This window comes from Lepisma saccharinum, chromosome 29 (assembly GCF_977018435.1).
Source record: "Lepisma saccharinum chromosome 29, izLepSacc3.1, whole genome shotgun sequence".
Taxonomy (NCBI): Eukaryota; Metazoa; Arthropoda; class Insecta; order Zygentoma; family Lepismatidae; genus Lepisma; species Lepisma saccharinum.
The window spans coordinates 6,337,962-6,363,248 of record NC_139257.1 but is presented as its reverse complement, the minus strand read 5'-3'; the positions used below and the strand labels follow the sequence as shown (position 1 = coordinate 6,363,248).

The following is a 25,287-nucleotide window of genomic DNA, read 5'->3' as shown; positions in this document are numbered from 1 at the left end:
AGTGATTGAGATATATTGATTGATTGATTGAGTGAGTGCATGAGAGAGATTGAGTGAGTGACAGAGAGAAAAAGTGAGAGATTGATTGATTGAGTGAGAGAGAGAGAGTGAGAGTGAGTGAGAGAGTGAGAATGAGTGAGAGAGAGAGAGAGAGAGAGCACCATGCATTCCATGCAAGAGACTGCCCTTCCCTTAATCACATAACTTAACGTAATACTTCCCAAAATAAACAAAATACTAAGTAGCATCAAACTATCTGATTCATATTTTGCAAGCGAGGAATATGGTTACAAGGAGAATGAAAAAACATTTTCAATTTTTATAATGGATTGATAGGATATCACTTATCACCACCAGTAAATTTTATATCCATAGTTTATTGGCTTTGGCAAAAGCTCATCCCTAATTAGTATTATTTTTACTTTATAATACCAATAACAAAACTAAATAAAGAATGAAGTGACTTATCTGTGCAAATAATTACAGTGCAGGAAATAAAAATTTCAAACACATCATATATAGAACATCTAAACATTTTCACACTTTTGACAAACAGAAGTTCACAAATGTACACAACATCGTAATATTAATTAATCAGTAATGTAAAATAAGCTATATCTTGAAAACAACTTGTGGGTCATTCCATGTCAAATCATCCAGAATTTTGTGAAAATGTCACCCACCATCCCTGATTTTGATGAAATTCGATATGCTTATAGAACTTTTGATGCTGATTACAAAAATGACAACTTTTTTAAAATTGGTCAAGGGGATTAGAAGTTACGCGCTCTTTAAGATCTCCGTGTACGCCACATGCGGCTCCACTTTGAATATCACGTATTAGGTTATAAACGATCGTATCTTCCCTTGGGTTTGCCGTAGAAACTTCAACTTTGTTTTCTTTTGTTCAGAATAGTATAAGCTTTCATTTAAATAACGTTTCAGATGAATGCATCAATAAACATGTATTTTTACATATAGTTTTATGTATTTTTTTAGAAAAATAAATGACCAACTTCAAGAGCAAATTTCATGCAATGCCCCCCCTTCAATTTCCCCCCAATTTTATATGTAGGTAGCTCAGAGTATGTACTAATGCCTGATGAAAAAATTGGGATGGGCGGTTTAGAGACAGGGTGATAAAAAAAATCATTTGCATAAAATGACATTAAAAGTAAATCTTATTAAAAATGCTTATGTATTTAGCATAAAGCCTGAAGTACAATATGTTTCAAGCTACAATATTCGATATTTATGTTCACTATGTGTGAATGTAAGCGTAAGCGTAACCTGGCGGGGGCAAAGGGAAGCACTTGCCCCCTCCCAAATTTATAATTAATTAAAATTTACAAGTTAAATATATTTTGTGATCCTCCTGGCACTTGAGGAAGAAACGAATAAAGAGTAATAATTGTGACTTTTCAAATGTATTTATCAAATAATCCAGGACACTATTTTTATGCGATGGAAAACTTTGTGATTATCTCAACCCAAGGATAGTTTCCAAGTCACACCCATTAATATAATACCTAAAAATTGTACTGTATGCATTGCCAAAATTTCATGTACTATAAATTGTGCCGTTCACATTTTAGATGGATATTTTGACCATTCCAAACACACTAAAGTATTTGACTTATCACTAAGTACATATGTCCTTTTAATTGTGTTGTTAATGTCCACTGGACACAGAATATTTTGTGGCCAGTAGTAGGAAGTTGATGGACCAAGTAAATGCAAGAATTTAATAGCTGCATCTCCATTTTCACTTGGACTTTTGAAGCAATCCTACAAACAAGTTTGAGTGACGCACATACATGCTACTACATAACTGTTTACAGTTGGAATTCGGAAAGTCACTTCTTACAAAAGCCAAACCATACAGTTATACAAAACATATTACATCAGCACTTACTATTTTAGCTCTGACTGTTATACAACTAGTGTTTCGAAGTAAATAGTTACAAAGTTACAAGTACAGTTACTTTTTATTTAGGAATTCTAACTGTAAAAGTAACGGTAACAGAGTTACTTTTTGCAGTAGGGAAATAGCTAAATTGGACAATTCTGTTCCAGACTATAAAAATAAAATATGTACCTTCTCTGGATGCTACGTGAAAGGATTTTCTTGGAATTGCTGGCAAGGAAGATATGCTTTGTTGCATGCTAAATTTAGAACATCCACGCTTTACTGTAATTCATTTCTAATCGTATGTGAAAACTAATTTGTTTTTGGCAGACTGCTGTGTTCATTTGGAATGTTGCTGTCCAGCTAGGGAAAAGTCATTGTCGAGGGAGTGGATCTTTGGATCTTGTTGAACTTGGAATGGAGGAGAAAGAAATAGGTGGAAGAGGAATCAATCAATGACACCATATTCAAAATACCGTGGTCAGCATACAAATGATTTTTTTAATTATAATCGTTCAACCAAAGCTGACTGTGTTTTCCATATTTATTAGCAGTAATAATGTAAATATATGAATACATATTATGTACTAGAAACATAAGTAAAACAAGGAAGTCTTCATGATCATTGATTGTGTGTAACTTTAACACAAATCAATGATCATTAACAGTACGTTACTGTTACAGTAACTGTAAAAGAAACTCAGTTACTTTCAAAGTACCAGTAACAATAACTGAGTAACTTTTTAAATGAATGACTGTAACTCAGTTACTTGTAAAAAGTAACTTACGGAACCTGTAAGTTCAAAATAGTGCATACCTCCTGGTACTGTTGTAGTACTTTGCAATCGCTGACACATTGTACTGTGTGGTATTAATTCTTACTTCATATTACGTATCCCCATGAAGAGTAGCCAAAAAAGAACTTCCATATTGAGATAAAATGCACAAAGAGAATGTTCTTGAAGATAAATTTGCTAAACTTGGAAATGTTAATAATTATTATATATATAATTATATATTTTTTTAAAAAAATGAAGATAGTTGAATCTAAGTTAGATACAGTGAAACCTTGATTTTACGTTATCTAGGAGATCAAGCTGAAAAACTAAAAACGCGGGAAAATGGAAGATCTTGGAGAATTTCTAAACAATTTGTGTTGGGACCACCAATATTGAATGCAAAATAAAGGAAAATGTAAAATCGAGGAACTTAAATCGGGGTTCCACTGTAATTATTACTTGCAAATTTTAAAATTAATCTATAAATTTGGGAGAGGGCAAGTGCTTCCCTTTGCCCCCGCCAGGTTGCGCCTATGCTTACATTCACACATAGTGAACATAAATATTGAATATTGTAGCTTGAAACATATTGTACTTCAGGCTTTATGCTAAATACATAAGCATTTTTAATAAGATTTACTTTTAATGTCATTTTATGCAAATAAATTTTTTATCACCCTGTCTCTGAACGGCCCATCTTAAAAACCGCGTAACTTCTGATCCCCTTGACCAATTTAAAAACAGTTGTCATTTTTGTAATCAGCATCAAAAGTTCTATAAGCGTACCGAATTTCATCAAAATCGGGGATGGTGGGTGACATGGCCTGGATGATTTGACGTGGAATGACCCTTGTGTAAAACATAAGTTACTGAACTAGTATTTACTCTCAGCATACAGAATCATATTCTAGTCTCTCATATGTGCTTCATTGGGAAACATCGTTCCATTCGGTTTTCTCCGAGCTTTGCATTTTTTTCAAATCCACGAAATTTCCAGGTTCTCCAGCTGTTTTAGTAACACCATCCTCCACTAAATCTAACACTGTCTTATTCAAAGATACAAGGGTTGCACAGAAAGTAATGCCCCATATTTTTTTCTCATCCCAGAATGAACGGGGCAGTGTGTAAATGGAAGGGTAGCAACATTATAAAGTTTAATGCCCAAACATGTGTAAGTACATAGTCGTCCGACAGATAGAACTGCAGTAGAGTCTGTGAACATGGCATCTGTAAGTGACACATTTTACAAACAACGAGTTGTAATTGCATTCTTAGTGGTGGACAAAGAAAGTGTTGGGAACATTCACAAACAGTTGTGCAGTGTATGGAAGTTCTGTGGTCGATAGGAGCACAGTTGGACGCTGGGTGCAGTGTGTTCAGGCTTCAAGAAGTGGAGAAATGGAGCTGCATGATACGTCACGATCTGGGTGTCCTTAAACACCCACCAGCCCAGACATGTTGCAGCATGCCAATGGCATAATTCGTGCAGATCGGCACATCACAAGACGGCAATTGGATGTACAGCTTACCATTAGTAATGATTTATTGACACTTTGGGTTATTCAAAGATATGCAAAAGATGGGTTTTCTCAGTCTCACAACCGAGCACAAGCCTCTGAACCCAAGAGGCAAATGCCATATTTTGATTGAACTGTGCTTCCCCCTCCCCAATGTTCCTGATCTGGCACCATCAGATTTTCATCTGTTTTTGTTACTGAAGGATGCGTTGGGAAAGGTTTGAACGTGATGCAAGCATGATTCGTGCAGTGAAAACATGGCTACATGAACAGTACACGAGCTGGTACAGGGAAGGAATTCATACCCTCATTTTGGACTGGCGTAAGGCCGTAGACATTGATGGAGGTTATCCAGAAAAATAACATGAATAAAGGAAACATTGACATAGTGTGTGATTTTCAAGCATTTTAAATAAAAAGTTTCCAAGAAAAAATTGTGGGGCATTACTTTCTGAGCAACTCTCATATATTGTTGCACCAAAGAGTTTAGAATGTTTTTTTATGTTTAATATAATAAAGAAATAACATTTCTTACCTTAGTGAGGTATTCCTTAAGAGTTTTTTCATCTTGATTATGCATGTTCAGTTTTGAATGAATACAGCCAAATTTGAAGCAAGAAAGGCGTTTATCAACCTAAAATAACAATGCACATTAGACACTTCACACTACCTCTTATATTTAAAAAAAATTGTAAAGACTTTTTAAGATTTTACAAAATTATGGAATAAATGTACAGGGTGTTCCATTTAAACCACCTAGATTTGATTATTGCTAAAAGGTTATGAAACATAATGGAATGTGAGTGGTACTAGACGAAAGAGAAACTCAAAGAATTTTATTGCATGAAGCACTAAACACGAATACACCAATACACCTCTACACTAGACTCTAATACATATCTATGTGTGCACCGTTTGTAGCAAGAATAATGTATAATCTGAGAACCTCCGGATTGTTTATTAACAGTTTCAGTCGCCAAAAACTTCGCACAACATGCCTTAATGTTTTTCCCACCAGGTGCTTCACTTCCATATTCTCTCCGGTAATTTCTTTGCACTGTAATGATTGATTTGGTCTCTGCATACCAGAATACAGATTGTGGCGCTGCATAGTGAGAGAACGGTGAACTTCGAAGTCATGCAATAAAATTCTTTGAGTTTCTCTTTCGTCTAGTACCACTCTCATTCCATTATGTTTCATAACCTTTTAGCAATGATCAATTGAAATGTGGGAGGTTTGAACGGAACATGCTGCATTTACTCATGTATAATGCACACTTTTTCCAACATTAATATTACATATGTTTTCACTATGTCACTGCATATAACATGTACGTATATATCAGAAGGCACAAATACAAATTACCAGCTCGGATTTCTTTAGTAATAAAAAATATAATATTATGAAGTGAAATGGCCATTTTCCATTATTTTTCACTTTGTGTCGAAACGTTTTGCAACACAAGACAAAAGTGGCGCTGTGCCGTTCTGGCAGAATTCGAACATGCACCTCCCATCACACGGGTGGTAGTTGTTGGACGAGAAATAATAGAAAATAACTTCCTGAGCACTGTAAATGCATAACATAATTTTGATCTCGCTTTCTTCTATTACAGGATTGGAAAGGTGGTTACAGAAGTGAAAGCTTTGGGATGCTAAATGCAGTGTAAAGAGAGGGGAAAGGTGAGGTGGATTGGTGACTCACTGTCTTCTCTTGGTCCACATAGCAACAGGTGACTCACTGATAGATGCATATATTTTTGGTAAATGAAAACGCAAAATTTTGGTGCAAAAACAGAATCAATTTCGGGTGCAAAAGTGGTAAATAAAATAAAATTTCGCTGTGATAGCGGTGAAAAAGCGGTATATAAAATGACATTTTGGTTTTAAAAAATGTGAATATAATGCCAAATTTTATTTAAAAACTGCACTTATTACACAAAATAAACATATCTTCTAATAGCACATTTTTGTCATTACAAGAATATTAAGTTTATTCTTGTACAAAGTGGTCCATTTTTGCTTCCCAAATATTCACAGCAGAATTAACCCTTAAGTAGGTATGCAGGGGTAAAATTGACCCCCACGTAGGAATTTTTTAATACCTACACACTTGTAGGTTGACCACACTGGTAGTTTTTCTAGTACCTTCCTAAAACAGTCTGATTCAATCGTCAATGTTATTTTCTTCAGTGTGTGAATAACTACAGCAAGGTGAAGCTGTTCAAAAGTTGATGGGGGTCAAATATACCCCATGAGCCTGGTAACATGCAATTTTTGTTGTTCAGTTTTTTAAAACTTTGGCTTACTATGCTTCATGAGTACAATATTTTAGCAGCTTTTACTGGCTTAGGTTGATTGATTGATTTAGTGTTTTAAGTCCACTTTATGCACAGGAAGGCTAATCGGGACTGGACCTACAGTTTAAAGTGGGATGTGTAATCATGTTTTAAAGAGGACGTTTCTATTTTTTAAGAAACCGTCCAAAACCATAAAGTATAAAGACAGCATGAGCGTGTGAGGTGGGTATGGGATGAAGTTTCATTTGAGAGCAACACTAGTTCATCTGAAATGCTTCAAGATGAAGAAGATGATGGAAGTTATTTCCTGGGAAAAGATAAGATAATTCGATAGAAAAAAAATTGCCATTGCCTGCTCATGTCTAAGTGTTCCCACAAGAAGTGTGAACATTTTTATGGCTTTCCAGACAATGTGCAGCAGCAAACAAATACTAAATCTGCTATCGAGATGTTTATAGATGGCACTACTGTGAGGATAATTGTCAAAATTATCAATAGGTACATAGACATAATACTGAGAGAATTTGTAAGGGAAAGAGATGCCAAATTGACTGTTGAAGCAGAAGTTAAGACAGTCTTCACCACTGAATTTGAATTATGTGGTTACGGACACAGCTTACTTCCTATGGATCCGAAACGTCTGTGTGAGTTCCTCCATGTTCGTAGCATAGCCTGATGCACCCCATGACAGCATATTGCAGGTGATATTGTGAAACGCTGCAGACAGTGTGTCTTTCAGCTGCTCGTTGTTGGAGTTCCGTATTTCTTCTTTCAAAAGTCCAAAAGTGGATTGTCCGGTGTGTTGATATCTGGCATTCTTCCAGGCAAAAGGCAATGGAGTCGGACATTGTGCTGACTCACGTCCGATCAAGTGATTTGCGAAAGTTTCATCCAGGCAAATGCGGATGATCAAAGCGAAAGCACTGGTGCGCCATTGTTTTGCAAGGCAATGGCGTTGCAATTCCAATTGCCACCAACTAATTGATCATTCTCAGATAACTATGCTGATTATCAGAGACATCGAAAAATAAGGACCAAGAAGTCATCCCTGCCCAAACCATAACATTAAACAGATTGTGCTCGATTTCCTCAAAAGAGTAAGGATATTCTTTTGCACAGAAAAAGACATAACGATTACGTGAGCTGCGATAAATCACACACTCATCGCTCATGATTCTCTCCACAGTACACAAGCCAATGAACGCTCACACTTAAAGCACTTTTGTCTGTCATCACGGCTTCCCCGGAATGTTTGTGCATTTCTCCTGCCATCAGGGGCAGCACAGTAGCCAGTGGTGCCAGTCACACCTCAAAGAGACCCATTGAATATTCGTGACAAACGTATTTTTACTAACAGTGTAAAAGGACTTTCCACAAGCCAACTAAAATTTTGTCAGTGTTTGGGATACTGACGATTGACACAATGGCAGCATAAGGATACTTTTATTTTTAGATTTTTAGATCAACAAAAAAACAGAGACAATTCAATCTCTATTTTTGGACACAAACAAATTTTCTTTGATAGCTGGCCAAGCATAAATGCTGTGGCATTTATAAATGGGTTACAAAGTAAATACTTGCAAAAAAACCAATTGATAATATGCAGGTATACACAAAAAACATACAAATAAGTAAAAAGAGTTCTAGTATTAAATATGTTACCAATTAATTCAGGCAAAATTAGTACATATTTTACTCAAACACAGCATATGACACCTGCATCTAATAAGCTCCCTGGACAAAAAAAAATATTCACCCCCTCACAAACGTACAGTGGTCCCTTTATGTCGATATAGATGGCATAGCATGGGTACCACGAGGCCACATGACCACTCACCACGGACGAATGACCGTCGTAGTGACATGAGTGTGCCAGTAAGTGTGTGTGTAAGTAAACCGTGCATCAAGGATGTGACAGACTGGCAAAAGGGGAGACTGTGTTTGGGTACACAGTGAATGAAATTGCCCGATTCGTTGGTATATCAACGTGGACTGTCTAAAGTGTCTACAAGAAATGGTGAGCACGAAACACACCATCAGAACTGCAGTCACCACGTGATCCTAACCCAGAGGGACCGGAGACGAGTGTCACGCCTTGTCAGTGAAAATTAGTTTCGAACCTGACAGGAATTGTTGCTGTCCATGAATGCAGGTCCATCCCCACCTATTTCTGAATGAACACTGAGCAGGGAACTGCATGCAATGAACATTTGGACTAAAGTATTACGCAAGAGGGCACTGCTCACAGCGGCACGTCTTTAATGGGCTCGAGAACACAGACACTGAACTGTAGGGGACTGGAAATGTTTAGTGTGGTCTAACGAGTTCCGATTTTGTCTTTTTTTCATTGATGCCAGACTGACGGTCCACTAAAGAATTACATCCGCAGTGTGTGGAGGGTGTGGTTGAAGCGGGATGGTGGGTCTGTGATGGTGTGGGGGGTGTATTTCATACCACAACTTGGGCCCACTCATTCAGGTGTCTGTGAACATGAACCAGCATGTGTATCTGGCATTTTTAGTGACCAGGTGTTGCCATTTATCCAACATCTTCATGCTGACTATGCTGTGGACACTCTTCCAAGATGACAACTACCGTGTGCACAGGTTTCAACGCGTGTGTGCATGGTTTGAGAAACATCCGACACCCTGTCACACCTGGTCTGGTCCGCAAAGTCTCCCGATTTGAACCCCATCGAAAATGTGTGGGACTATTTTTGGAGCAGCGGGTACAACGCAGACATCACGATCCCCGTACTTTGCTAGAATTACGGGATCTCCTGCTGAGTGAGTGGATTCACCTCAAAGTGGCATACCTGCAACACCTCGTGGAGTCACTTCCTCACCGAATCCAGGCGGATATCCAGGCCAGAGGTGGTGTTACCCAGTATAAGGTTAGTTCTCGAGGGGGTGACTAATTATTTGTCCAGGGTGCTTAAATATTGAGTTATCAAAAGAGAAAGCCAGAATTATAAAAACACACTACTCATAAACTATGAAATATGTTGAAATTAATCATGTGTTAAAACTAGACAAAGAACACAAGTTTTGATGAATGGGATTGGCGATGATCACCATACAAACTTGGCACAAGTTTTAATACCTTTTCGAGGACTGCCATGTGAAAATAGAACTTCTATCAAAACATATGAAATACCTCAAGACAATTTGAAGCACTCCAATCATTCAGATATGTATAGCAGTTGTTGAAACACATACATTTTTAAAATGCTGGAATTTTTTTAATGATCCTGTACTTTATATTACAGTTGTAGTACTGATATGATGTAGCAAATACCAAGTGGATAATCAAGTTGAAACATGGCATTTACATGTCAAACTTCATTACAGGAAATGCTCCTCTACAGCTTTGGACAAGCATAAAGAAAGCCAGGCCTTTCAATCCTCACAATCTTGATGGGGTGTGAAGAAGTTCGTGGTCATCACATACCCATGCAGGTGTCCTTACAAGAATTGACATGTTGTGGTCACATGTCTTTTCACAACTCGTTACAATAGTGAGGAAGATATTTTTTTTTGTCGGGAGCAAGACTGTAACCACGTTCATTTTGTGTGCTTACATTGAACTGTTTAAATATATATGGAGGTTATGCAACACATATCACACACACTTCACTCGCCATGCTGATCCAACATTTCATATGTATCATGCACTATAATCTATAGTTCAAATTGTTATGATTAAGATAATATAAGTTATTGAAAAACACCATCACAACATCAAACACATTCTGCTAACCTCTGTTCAAAAAACACAATTTTAAAGATAAAAAAAAATCATTATACGAGGGCAAATTGAAAAGTCATTGCCCCTGTTTTCAGCCGAATTATTAGTCTGATTGAGAAACCGAGATATACATTCAATGCAATAGGTTTTTCTTGGAACGGTCCAGTGTATGCTATTCTCTGCTGCTCCGTGGTACAGCGCTGCTGTCAGTTTGCAAAGATGGCTGTAGTACTCAACATGTCCACTGCATATGAGCAGCGAAGTATTAGTTTTCTATGGAGCAAGGGACGAACGCTCATCAACATCCATAGGGAAATGCAGCTGATGTATGGAGACAAGTGTCTCACTTTGAGAAGTGTGGGGTGGTGGTGTTGTGTGTTCGAAAATGGCCGAGAAGGCCTTCATGACAACAACTTCGCTCATAACGGAAAACATTGCCCAAGTGGATGCAATGATGAAAGCGGATCAACGTGTGCATCTGAAGGACACTTCCAAGGAGCTTGACATTTCTTATGGCAGTGTTTATGATATCATCCACTGAATATGTTGCTGTCAGGACAGAGGTTCATTTGCGATGACGAAGTGAAGATCGCTATACGGCAGTGGTTCCAAATTCAACTGGCCAAACTCTGCAACAGCAGCATCTCCAAACTAGTGGTGTGAAGGGACAAATGGCCGAACTGCTGTGTGGCTTTTACGCACACAGCTGCAAAAAGGGAAATATTTATGTAACAGTGTATTTCGGTGTACATGCTCTGCCTAGGTTGCCTTTTGCTCGGTAGTCGGGGAAGCCAACGTTTGTGTTTCCTCACTGGCTTCCCCGTTTGAAAGGTAACAATAGGATCTAGCCCCGAATCATAAAAATAAAAGTCCAATAAATAATTTTATTAGCCTGACGGTTGAGAGGCGGGTCATTTGTCGGAGGTATAAGTACCGGTTCAGACTTGTTACGCTCTGTCATATCTTAGAATCCCAGGCTCGCAGAGACTTCGATACAAGGCCCAATGAAGTGAGGCCGTTTTTATGGATGTATAGAAATACACACAGAGTGAGCGCCGTAGTGTAGGGACCTGTGCGTGATAAACTGCAGGGGCAGGTTAGCTCTATGGTAAATAGTGCGCTCGTAGAGTAAAGTGTTGATAGGTGCAATTCTCTGTGTTATGGGGCAAAAGGCAACCGGGAGCAGTTGATACTGGATTTGTTTGGAACGATGTATATATGGCGATGGGTAGAAGTGTAAATAAATGTTGTACATAAAAAGAAACCTACGTGATACGTGATTTATAGTCAACAGTACATAGAACAATTCCTATATTTTGATTTTCCTGCATGCTTATTATTTCAGCTGAAAAAAAAATGAGGCATTTGCCCTTGTATGTATGGTTTAAAGCCAGATGAACAAACTCTACTTTGGGGGGGGGGGGGGGAGGAATTTCAAAAAATGCATTTTTGGAATGTGTATGAATGGAAGTATTTATTAGTCACATAATGCACTACCTTCGAAGTCACTACTGTAGTGACATTTGTTTATGTTGTCTTGCAACATACGAAATTGCAAGTGAGCAGTAGAAGAAAAACAGAGTAACTAAATACTTCTTTAGTTTTTACCAAAAAGAAAAAGTTGCATAATAATACTATTGCTACAAATCACCGTCTGTATCTTAAGGGCATGTGAAACAGTGTCCAGGGGGATCTTCCCAAGCTCTTCCCCTGTGGCAGTGTTGCCAACTTAGCTCTCTTGGAGGCAGGCCTGACACTTTCGTGCACTCCTTGGGCTGTGAACTGGATAGCCTGCCCCGTGCCCGACTATGATACGTTCTCAGGTTTCGGCCCACATAGACCAACTTTTGCCATGATTATACATTTTGCACGTGATGTGATATTGTTATATTGTCTGAGTCACCCCACCCCTTCTTATATCCCCAGCAACTTTTTTTACAGCGCAGTGTTTATGTGAAATTGATATAATGTTGTTATCAGGGAATCCTTTATTTTCGATTTCATATGACGAATGGTGGATTATTGAGATGGAACATGCCGCAGAATCCAGATGGTGAAAACTAAGAATAAATTGTCATCAATTTAGAGTTAACGGTAATAGCAGCACCCCACCCCTTTGACAACTAACATTAGCAAAGGAAGCACTTTATCCAGCCTTCGTAAATCTAGCTGCTTGAATGTCAGTTTTAACTTCATTTAAGATGAAATTCAGCTCTTTCATGCACATCAGGTTTGGCAACACTGCCAGTATGGTCCTAGGAGGCAAGGAGAAATGCATTGGCCTTATGGGGAGTATTATTTAATTTGTTCTCTTGGAAATATCAAACTTCCGATGGAATAGAAAATGACATCAACAGAAAGAGGGTGGTTTGAAGATGTGTTTGATAGGCAGAAAAGCTGAAACTTCCATTTGATTAGCCGTAACTTGATGTTGAAGTTAATTCCCCATAAGGAATACATGGGATTCCAAAAATTCTTATTCTTCATATTTTTCAAATATCGTGTCCAGCTTAATAATCACCATAAAAAAATGCTTCCACCTGGAACATGGAGATAAACTCATACTCTTGATACACCCAGGTTTTTTTTAGTAGCAGTGACCATTCGAGCGATATTGGAATAAATGCACAATTGGTGCATTTAATCAGATTCATTAGTCAATGCATTCTGAATAAAAATAGCATGTATATGCACTGACACTGCAAACTTGTGGTGCATAAGAAGTGCTTTTTTTTCTGGCAGTACATAATGGTACACCATACGGGCACCTTTTATAGGTGAGGATAAAACAAATAACATTTTATTTTAATGAAAGAAGTGTGTGCATGTCTAACTACATAGATGCACAATAATTTATGAACATATCTCTATATTCTGAGTACTTCTTACGATAAACACAATAACAAGTCAACCTGAAGAGTAGTGGGACTAATCTTGCCAGATAAAAAGCAGTCTACATAACTATTTGGGGTGGCACATGCACTATACTAGAGTACATGGGACCACTTTCGCTCTATCATACTCGTTTGAGTCTCCCACGCTCGAATGTATAGGTTTAAATATGTATCATCTCAATGTGTTAATAACTGTAGAAATATATGTGTAAAAATCTGCACTGGTAGTTTCAGCCTATAATCATCTATTTATTTTCATTTATCGCTATGTATTAGTATGACTAAACTACATTTTTGCATGGAGAAGATGAGTATGTTGACTTAAGTTTCAATTTCACCACAACTTTCACTTAACGATCCATATTTGAGGGCCCATCACAGACAAATTACGGTTACAAGTGAACTACTGGGCTTCGAGCATATACTGATCGTTTTGCGAACAACACTTGAGCAAAGACGCTGTTAATTTTGTATGCTACTATGTAGCGTCAACTGTGAAAAACGCTCATTGCAACACTCTACACCAGTGTGGGGGCAAAAGTGGAAAAAACTGGCCCCCTCACCACCCCCCCCCCCAAATCGCAGCCATTGATCGACACTATACATTCTTACTTGAATATAGAAAGATTAAGAATTAAGTAAGTTGTATTTTTCTATTTGGTTCTTTTGTGCCTCCCTAGGTAAGTTATGAATGCTGGCTATGCTACCTTGCCCAACTGCAGAGGTTGACTAACAATAACTTCTGTGCGCATGTTGAAGGGTGTGCGCCTCGTCCAATGAATGCACGGAGGGGAGGGGCATTCATGGGAGGGGGCTTATTCGCGGTCCAATACTTCTGTAGTAAATATGTCAGCTCGCAAGTCTAGGGGAACTCTGTATTCAGGAGAGTGCCGCATAGTGTTGAATGTGTTCGAGAACAACTTGTTTCAATAGTTTAAAACATATGGCTTTGTTTTTTTTTTACAAATGTTTAAAACAAAGTGCTTGAAACATGTTTTTCATACTTGTTTAAAAAGCTCATTTTGATACATGATGTTTCATAATTTGTGGTTATTTGCATGTTTTTTGAAAATGTATGTTTAAATTTGTTTTAATTTTTTTTCTGTTCTTCGTAGCATCAAAAGACAAATAAACGTGCAATATTATTTGTGTAAAACAATACACTGGCCATTGTTAAGAATAAAAGAAGAAATTGGCAGCAGAAAGTGTTTTGCTTTATGGCCGTTACACCGCGCAGCACTTAGTTGTTCATCCCGCACCCTTCTCCACCTAGTCTGGCCCCGCCCACAAACTTCCCCCTGTGTGCATCGCTACTCCAGAGAATCCGGAAAAGCAGTATACCAGGTGTATAAGCTTAAATCTGCTGTTTTGTAGTTAGAAAAAAAATGGTTTGTTCATAGAAGGCAACAAGAAATTTATTCAAAGTACTTGCCCTCGCGAGATACACATTTTGCCCACCTCTGGGGCAATTTTTTGATACCACGCCAGAAAAAGTAATTCTCTTTCGAGGCAAACCACTCATCAAGCCATTTTCGGACATCTGCATATGAATCGAAGTGCTGCTCAGCGACGACGTGGCCCATCGACGAAAACAGATGGTAGTCGGAAGGGCCCAGGTCTTGTGAATAGGCGGGATGGGGTAGCACCTCCCAGTTGCGTGTCTCCAAGTAGTTTTGGACCAGTCTTGACGTGTGCTGTGGGGCGTTGTCGTGGAGGAAAATCAGCTTGCCATGTCTTTGTTGATAATCCGGCCTTTTGTCACACAGAGCATGGTGCAATTTCATCAGTTGTTGGTGGTAGCCGTGGGCAGGGACAGTTTCACCAGATTTCAACAGCTCAAAGTAGACGATACCCTGTTGATCCCACCAAACCGCATCGTCTTCCGGCTGAAGCGATTTGGTCTCGAGGAAGATGTTGATGGTTGGCCGGGATCAACCCACGATTTCTTGTGTTTAGGATTCTCAAAATATATCCACTTTTCATCGCCACTCACAATCCGATGCAGGAAAGACTTTCTTTTATGTCTGGCAAGCAAGATTTCGCATGTGTTTTGGAGTCTCTCCAGCTGCCGATCGGTCAATTCAGGCAGCACCCATTTTCCGATCTTTTGAACCTTTCCCATGGCACGTAGACGCATGGAAATGGCTGCTTGAGTAAGACCCAATTGCTCGGCAAGCATCTTTTGCGTTTGGGTATCGTCCTCGTCCAAAAGAGCATGCAATTGATGGTCCTCAAACTTCCTGGGCCGATTTTCACACTTCTTGTCCCTCAGGTCAAAATTGCCGTCTTTGAACCCACGAAACCAATCCCTGCACGTTGTTTCCATACAGCACTGTCACCATAGGCCTCCACAAGCATTTGATGCGATTCGGCAGCCAATTTCTTCAAATGGAAGCAGAAAAGCAGACCTTCCCGCATATGCTCTTTTTCTGGCACAAAACTAGACATGCTTACCACAGGAACACTGTCTGTTGTTGTCTGCACATGGTGGCGATGTGCACTGATTTGTGTTGGCAGATGTCCAACTCATACAAACACCAGGTATGGCGTGCCCATGGTAGCTTCATACACTCACTAACACCATCTATGAGCAAACAGCAGATTTAAGCTTATACACCTGGTATATGTAGATGCAACCACACATTTGCTTCATCGTAAATAATGGAAAAAAATACTTTCCGCAAAATGAAGCTAAGGTATATGGTAAAGTTCGCTCTGCATACAACAACATACTATCAACGCACATTTAGTGGATTTGAGGGGGGTAGAGCACTACAACATATTCTCAGCCAAAATGGAGGTATGTTATCAGCTTAACCCTCCAGGGTTGTCCCACCCAGGTATTTGAGGCTGGGTGAGCCCCAGAGCCACTTTAAGTAGGGATTAGGGTGGTAAAATTCCAACCTTAGAACGAACACCTGAGGAATCGAATCCAGGTCTTCTGCATTCCAGTCAGACACCCTACCAACTAGACCACCATGGCCTTAAGTCCATATTGAAAAATAAAATAAAAATTAGGAACTGACAAAGCATAAAAAAATTGTTTGATTGCCAATAATCCACATAGAGTAATAAAAGCCCAAAAAATTGGTGTGTATAGTCGAAGCACTAGCATCTTTAAGAACAGGCTGACTCTGGAGCCCACGGAGCGCGCCCACCAGCTGCAACAATCACATTCAATGCACAGTGTTGCCACACATCTACTCTATGCCACCTTGTCCCTGCCGTGCTCCAGCACCTTCCCACGGTCTCCACATTCAAGTTGCAAACTATGGCAGCAGTGTATCCGCAGTCATGTGACTGATACTCCACGTGGGGTAGACTAGCAGAATGACAGCTGCACCCATTTGCTGAAAGTTGATTGTGATCGGACAAAAACTCATCCGCTGTTTAACCCCACCCATGTATCTGGTGGCAGCTTCCTTCAGTTCTTGGGCGTTAACGAAGTAAATGCGTAGACTATATAAAAATGACTTGCCGCAATACAAAAACCGTTAATTTTTAAATATTGTCTATATATAGATGCTCAGCAAAAAAGGCCAATTTTTAAAGAGTCTATAGCTCTGCCGCAGTTAATGGGTTAGGAAGTATTATGAAGTACATAACATTCAAAAATTTAACCAGAGATTAGCAGCATAACAATACTTAAAGTAAAAAACAATTCACTTTTTGCATGCACAATGCATGTAGTCACCATTTGATGAACACAAATTCACTTGTGATGGCTATTCTTAATAATCTTTTGGCTTATCAACATGTACATATAGACTGAGGGTTATCTGCAAATAAGGAATGTGACTTATTAAATCATAGTTAAATTAAAAGAATTGCTAAATACGAGGTCTGACAATTAAGTTCACAAATTTGCCACCATTTAGCACTGAAGGCAGCACTATACAAGCAGCTCTGTAAGATTTTGTAACCTTGGTATTTCAGTATCTCACAGCACTTTTGCATTGATATGTGGTGGATTTCTTCTGAGTAGCGTGCATTGTTGTGTGCTTGTGTGTGTGCACTGTTGTGAAAATGGCTGAGCTGGAATTAGAGCACTGTCTGTACGGGAGTTTTTGACCAGGAAACAAATATTTTTTGTAGACCACCTGACCTTGCACCCAATGACTTCTTTCTTTACTAGAAGATCAAACAAGTTTTGAAAGGAAGACATTTTGTTGACAATGAGGACATTACGGCTAATACAACAGCAGCTCTGAAGGTCATTCCAGAATTGCTTCAAAGGGTGTAGGTGCTGGCATCATGTATAGCTTTCCCAGGTGAGTACAGTAAAACCTCGTTAATCCAGACTAATGGAGGAGGTAAGTTGACCGGTTTAACAAAAGTCTGGAATAACTGAAATAACCTAAAAGAACAGTAGAAAGTGCATTAAAACTCAGTTTATAGCAACAAAACATGTTTATTATGGTGTATTTAAAGGGCATAGGTCTAAATACACTATACAGTACAGTACAAAGTCTGCAGGAAACAGAATTTCATCAGTAGTTGACTGAGTTTTCTATGGGAAGTTCTCTTGTTGACTTCTAGCCACATTTAAAACCATGCATTCTGTTTTTGTTTCTTTTATCTTTCTTGCCTGTCCGGCTTATCGAGGTCCGGATTAACAAGGTTTTACTGTACCTTGAAGGTGACCACAGCACTATTCAGCAATAAGGTATGTAGCATATTTTCTGGGATAAGTTCGTGAACTTAATTGTCACACCTCGCATTAATATTATATCACTGCAATACTCATAAATAACACATTCAATTTACATCGTATAAATCAAAATCTGAAACTTGCTATGTTGTGATCAACTACCTTTAATACTACTGGTACAAAAATAAAGGGTACCCTTGACCCTCTGTACCCCCTTGAGAAAGTGAAATATTTGCATCGTTTATGAAGACTTTGTTGTTTATGAATGTTTTCAGTTATTTTTAGCTTGCAGAAATGTGTTATTGTGAAGTAAAGTACATCTGTTACCTTAGCGTGCTACTTTACCGTGAAGAAGAACAGCCTGTAGGCTTCGCGCAAGTGAATATAGCACACAAAATGACATTCCACTCCACAACAGCAACTATAATTTTACATAGGTTAGAATTTATAGGTTTGGTATTGATAGTTATTTTTGCCATGTTCTTTTGCTATTTTAATGTCCATACAAACACTTTTTACTAACAAAAAGTTGCAAAAAGACTCCAAAATTGCATGTTTTCACTTACGTGGGCCAAGCTTTGGGATCAGATATCTCCATTATTTGTGCTTTCCTAATGCTGGAACCACATTTATATTATGTAAAACATTGAAATCTGTCGATTAAAAAACATTGACGTAATTCTCAAGGGGGTACAATGGGTCAAAGACCCCGAATAAACTATATCTTAGCAAATATAAGCAGCTCATAATTTCTCTAAAATGATGAATATGTAAAAAGTTATTACTTTCTTTTTTCAAATAGATGTAGGGGCTACGGAGAATACTGCTTTCATCAAAATGGGCACTGCATAATGTCTCCTAAAATGCATTGCAGGTATTATTTATATTCCCCTATTCTGTCACATTTAATGAAACAGGCTAGTGCCTTCAATGGCCCAAGTTCCCTTTGTTTTATTAGGATTTCATCATGCTACGAATGCAATTTTAACATGGTTCAATTTTGATTTACTTCTGTTAACACATACCACATTGTTGCCAACTCCATGTGATACAAGGTATATTTGGTGAAACAATGTATCTTGCATTATTTGGAGAGTTGTTTATGAAATGTGATAAAATGTATAGTATTATATAGTATATAATGTAGTATAATAAAATGACATCATGGCTTACTCAAGAACATGAAATGTGGCATGTTTTAAAGTGTTGCTTCAGTTTATATTATCAAGGGGGGTCAAGTTTCTTTTGTTTAATTGAGATTTCATCATACTACGCACTCATTTATTACATGGTTCAATTCAACTTGTATTTGTTTTTTACATGGTTCAATTCAATTTATATTTGTTAATACACATTATGGATTACTTAAGATTTTGTTCAATTTAGGTATGCTTTCGTAGTTAGGTTCTCTTACATTAAAATAAAATCCCTAAATGTCTTAGCATTAAAATAAAGTCCCTAAATGCATTCTATTGAGGTTCCGATTTACTTCTACATTAATTCCCACTAGTCTACGTCACGATACTTACAGTCGCTTGTCACCGGAAAACACATTGCCCATGGGAAGAGTGCATGCTTGTGTAAGGTAATTTTTAAGTTGCTTTTATCAACATAAATAACTTTTTCGAAATCCAAACAGTGCTCATTACCCTAAGGAAGATTCAAGTTTTGTGTGCCACTGATTGCCAAAATTCTACAGCTATTAGTCTTCCTGCTAGGAGAATTTGAAAAAAAAAAAATCAGAACAGTTACCCCAACAATTTCATTACATGAAACTCAAGTGAAATTGTAACAATTGGTGGTATCCTTACCCCTCTGTGCCGTAAGTAGAAAATTTCTCATGGTTTACGAGGGTCACTATTTATATTTTGAGCCTAACAATGAAAAAACAGGAATTTGGCATTCAAAACTGCTTTATTGTTTTTCGAAGTATTCTCCTTTATGGTCAATACACTTTTGCATTCGTTCGAACCATTTGTCAAAGCAGTTTTTCCAATCTTCTTGAGACACCTCCATAATATGGTTTTTGAACGCATCAACGGCATCTTCCGCCGACGAAAATCGTTGTCCACGCAATTTATTCTTGACATTCGGGAACAAGAAGAAGTCATTGGGTGCCAAATCAGGACTGTACGGTGGATGACCCATCAATTCTATTTTTTGACTGTTCATAAAGTCGGTTGTTAGACGAGATGTGTGACAGCTGGCATTGTCTTGATGAAGAATGATCCGACGGTGTTTGTTTGTTTTCCGTATTTGACCGAAGACCTCTGGCAAACAAATTGTTGTGTACCATTCAGAGTTGACCGTTCTAAGTTCCTCTAAAGGCACTGTGCCACATGACCAGTTTTCCCGAAAAAAACAGGCGACCATTTGGTTTGATGTACTTCGAGCGCGAACAACTTTTGTTGGATTGGGTTCATCTTGAAACACCCATACATTCGACTGCTGTTTACGTTCCGGCTCATATGCATATATCCATGATTCGTCACCTGTTACAATCTTATATACGTCTTTTGAAGCACCACGATTGTATTTATTGAGCATTTGTTTGCACCAATTGACGCGAGCGTCTTTTTGAGTTTTTGTCAAATTGCGTGGGATCCAACGAGAACATACCTTTCTCACAGCTAAATGATCATGTAATATTTTATATATGCTGGTGGAACTAATGCCTATGGTTGCCTCAATCTCACAGTATGTCACATGACGATCTTGCAGTATTAGGTTTTGCACAGCATCAATGTTTTCTTGAACAACAACTGATTTTGGACGACCTTCGCGAATCTCGTCGGTGAGCGAATGGCGGCCATGATTAAATTCGTTATACCAGCATTTCACAGTGGCAAAGGATGGGGCTTCATCGCCAAATGTGGAAGTAAGTTGATCGATGCACTCTTGTCTTGATAATCCACGTCGAAAATCGTAAAAAAATCATCGCACGAAAATGTTCATGAGTTAATTCCATTTTATTGTTGTCGCAAAATCTCCAAGGCAACATAAACAACACAAATGAAGCTACTGACAAAACATTTGAAGTACGTTATGGTCAATAATGCCAGACGATTCCGTGCAAACGTCAAATCGCGCCTAACTTCAATCAGTGTTGCCAAGGCTCAAAATATAAATAGTGACCCTCGTATGATGATTACGTTGTTTATAAGCATTCTTATTCGATTTAGATCACAGAGATATGTTATATTGAAGTAATGAGTGATTTTATGTGGTACTACTCATAATGATGTCATTACATTGTTGCCAATCACATGTGCAACAAACTATATTTGGTGAAACAATGTATTTTGCATTGTTATTTGAAGTGAGTAAAATTTCTCAACACCGGACAGGCCTGGGGAAAAAATAAATGTTCGTTATTAAGAAGTGTCCGCTATTCAGAAAAAAGTGTAGGATGTTACACAATAGGATAACCATATAACAGTACGTACTTTACGAACATAATGTTTTTTTCTTCCCTACGTTCAAGGAACAAAATACTGTGGAGCGATTTTACAATACCGGACCCTTCTCCAATTTCGCATACTCACTAATTTAGGGCTCCTAATCATGAATCTGAAGTTAAAATTTGGCACTCACATGTTGAATTTGCAAAAAAAGGGGGTCCGTGATCGCAACCGACAATGCAAGATTGCTCATTGTTTACAGGTTTCCAATACTGAAAGAACAAAATTACAACCCAAATTGTATCTATATTTGCCTAACCGAACCTAACTTTACCGTGAATGGTGTCTGCAGCCCTATAAAAAAATGTTCCAATACTTAAAGAACAAAATTACGGCCCAAATTGTAACTATGTTTGCCTAACCTAACCTTAACGTGAATGGTTTGTGGGGCACGCTAAAAAAATTTCAGTTTCGTAGCACTTGAGTGATCTGTGTTTTTTCAACAGCAAACCGCACAGCCATGTCTCGAACACTAAGTTTCTCCTTCTCGTAGACGTTGATAACTTCAACTTTTCCCCTCAGAGTTCGTCGTCTGCGTTTCTGCGACATTGTAGCAGAAGTGATACACACTTCTCAAGATAACCACACAGAATACTATCTACTGTCTGCACTTTTAAAAAGAAGTACGTTCGGTGTAATATGAAACAATGCGCACTAGTTCGAAATATTGGCCATTGTTGTGCTGAATTCCAGGAATTGCAACAATTTCATTTCAGGCTGTCCGGTATTAAGAAGTTTTATTTGCATTGGGGAGGTAGTTTTCAATGTCCGCATCCGTCCGTTATTGAGAAGTAATATTGCCATCAAACCATAATTATGTATTTCTGCCAGGGAATTTAAAAATGTCAGTAATTTAGTTGTCCATAAGGAGAAGTTTTACTGTATTATAAAATGACATCATGGCTTAATCAAGGACATGAAATGTGGCATGTGTTACAGTGTTGTTTCAGTTTATACTATCAAAGGGGCCAAGTTCCTTTCGTTTAATTGCATTTTCATTATGCTACCCACGTTTTAGAGATGCATGTTTCCTTTAGAATGGTTTTTCATTTCCAAGTACTCTTATATAATTCTTCACTTGCCTGCAGCCATTAGGTTAGATTCGTTAGCTTTAATTCTCTTAGCATAAATACACTACATTTAGCCTGGCATCAGAAGACGAAATATGACAACTGACCGATAAGGTGTTTGACTTACATGTAATAAGTGAAGCCCCCCACAAAGGAAAGGGGTAGTCTGTGAAATGTCTTGTTGGAGCGAAATAGGTAGCTATGTTTGCGCAAGGTATCTCTTACATCTTTTGGTATGAATTTACAATACCAGAAGTATATCCAATTGCTTTTAAATTCAGCATACTCACTATTTTGGTCTCGTAATCACGAATCTGCAGTTAAAAACTGGCGGTCACGTCTAGAAATTGCAAAATAACCTTGTCAATTACCAGTATGATTTTCCATACACTAACATGGAAACCATGTTTTCTGAAATGAAGATGTCTTCCTTTCCGCACAACGGTCTTGCTACCTTGTGTTCTTACGTAGTCATAACACAATGTTGCTCAAGTGTTGTGCAATAAGTGGGACCCATTCCATGGAGAGTTGATTTGCGTGTGAGAGAATGGCATCTTGCGTAAAAGTGGAAAACGTGTTTCCCCCTCGAACCATTCACGGTAAGGTTATGTTAGGTTAGACAAGCATAGTTAAATTTAAGGGCCATCGTAAACATAGTTTCGAAACACTAATCATTGCAAAAAATTAGCTGTTCATAAATCAAGGGTGACCGCCAAATTTTAACTGCAGATTCGTAATTACGAGGCCAAAATTAGTGAGTATGCCGAATTTGAAAGCAATTGAAGATACTTCCGGTATTGTAAATTCGCTCCCATCTTTTTGCTATACTTGCGTAAACTTACTTTTAATTTTATTTTTCCAGAAATCCAAACGATAATCTTTCAGCAAGGTTCAAATTTAGTGTGACAATCATTGCCTCGATTCTGCGATAATTAGTCTTTATCCTAGGAGACTGAAAAAATCATGGTAAAACTTCGATAGCGTCCCAACGGATTTCTTCATTTTTACACAAGAAACTACTTACCGAAATGAGTTTCTGTACCATTTAGAAGCTCTCGTTGGTATTTTCTTTCGAGAAAAACCGATGTTGTCCGTATATGCTAAATTGAACGAAATGAGTGCTAATGGAAACTAACTTAACAGGCCTAACCTAACCTCGTAGGCATACCTCGTCCCTGTGATGGTTCGTGATTTTTTGGGGCTACCTGTGGATGATTTTTGGGGCTACCTGGGGATGGTTTTTTGGGCTAACATCAATGGTTTAATAATTACTCTTTATGTCAAAAATTGAACTTTTTTCATGAAAAAATCAAAATAGAACCTTGAAGAATCTTTCGAAATGCAGAATAAACGAGTGAGAGGTGTTGGGACGCTATCGAAGTTTTACCAAAATCATTAAATAATTGAAACAGTTACCTACAAAGGGATTATCATGAGTACTGATTTGGCATCAGTGACCTTGCTGTGGGTGGGTGAACATACATGAAGATGATTGCCATGCTGACAATAACATTACACGCTTGTTAGGCTAGAAATATTAGATTTAATGCTATTAAAATCTCCACGTGTTTCTTGCCTTGAACATACAATATTTTGTTTTAAAAAACTGTGAAAGGAAAGTGCTATGGGATATGACTGTCCCTGAGTTTTCTTCATCCTGCAAGCATACAGTGAAAAATGCATTTTTTAAGGTATATATGTATATTTATTGACTCTGGTTTTATTTTAGACATGACATACTTTATTTGATTAGAAGTTCTAGGTGTGGTATTTGCTTGTTTTTTCACTTCTTGAATTTTACATCTTGGTTTTTACAAACCAGAATAGGAGGTATTTACTTAAATGGCACATACTTTGGGATCAAATATCTTGATTATTAGTGGTTTAAATGTTATGAAACAAATTCTCCACATAAAATATCAAAATCTATCGATTAAAAAAAATCGACGTAATTCTCGAGTGGGTACAGTCGAAAAGGGATTTGTTAGTTTTTTTAAAAAAATTACGAAGATCAAGTTTAACAACTACGTTTGTTGCATCACTTGTGTGCAGTATTATAAATTGCACAATGCTTTTGACTCTCCAGACATTCGATTATTCTTGAAGAATCTGTTGAATTTAGGAACAGTTACGATTCATATTTGATATTGACATTTATGCAACAACTAGTGCATTTCATACAATTTACTATATAAAAATGAGACATTCAGTAAGTGAATAGACCAGTGCATATCAAGTTTTCATTCAAAACTAGAAAAGACTGTTTCACGTAATCATGAAATGAGTCACAATTTACAATGAGGATTATGACGAACAGCTCTTATAAATTGGCCTTATTTACACTCAAATGTTCATTGAAAACACAATCATTACCTTTGTAAATATTTTCTCCACAGTAAACTTAACACTATTAAAAACACAAGTGTTGTTTTTTCCCGAATTTCACAAAACATTAAGCGAAAAGGCACAGATCACAGATTATATATGTGGGTTTTGTCCAAGGAATATAGAAGTATTTTAGGAAGAGCATTCCGAGGCACGGAGCTCTCCCATTGGCCACAAGCCGCAACGAGCTCTGACGTGACCAAGGGGACCTGTCAAGGGGCGTGGCTCGCTTAGCAATGGAAGCTTACGGGAAATATTTTCATTTTTAATTGTCCATATCTTGGTTCTATTAACCATTTGCAGCAGAATAATAAGCAAAACGCAAGGAATAAGACCTAGGCAATAATATGAAGAAGTTTACAGCACGCAATTACAATAAATGGCGTTATACAAATCAAACAAAAAGTAATCACAACTATCCTCTTATATCGCCCCTACATTGAAATCGGAAGTTGCGTATGGGTAAATAAATACAATTTTACGTATTAAATATTTTGCTACCACACCAATACTTATTATCCTTCATACCTTCAAATTTTCACAGATGTTTGTTATTAATAATTTGTTCATTATA

General features: G+C 37.8%; 1 protein-coding gene across 2 annotated transcripts in view; it reads right to left on the bottom strand.

The window, feature by feature from the left end:
- Nucleotides 1-24,824, bottom strand: part of TSG101 (tumor susceptibility gene 101) — a 104,342-nt gene extending 79,518 nt beyond the window's left edge. The window contains exons 1-3 of one of the 2 annotated variants that reach the window (XM_083114366.1): nt 24,702-24,814; nt 16,841-16,925; nt 4,741-4,839 (exon numbers count right to left, since the gene is read on the bottom strand). In XM_083114366.1, coding sequence (XP_082970492.1) covers nt 4,741-4,839; nt 16,841-16,843 — 102 coding nt within the window. In that variant the 5' untranslated portion in view covers nt 16,844-16,925; nt 24,702-24,814. Of the gene's footprint in view, nt 1-4,740; nt 4,840-16,840; nt 16,926-24,701 lie in introns of both variants that reach the window. The other variant, XM_083114367.1, reaches the window with a different exon arrangement.
- Nucleotides 24,825-25,287: the final 463 nt, after the last annotated feature.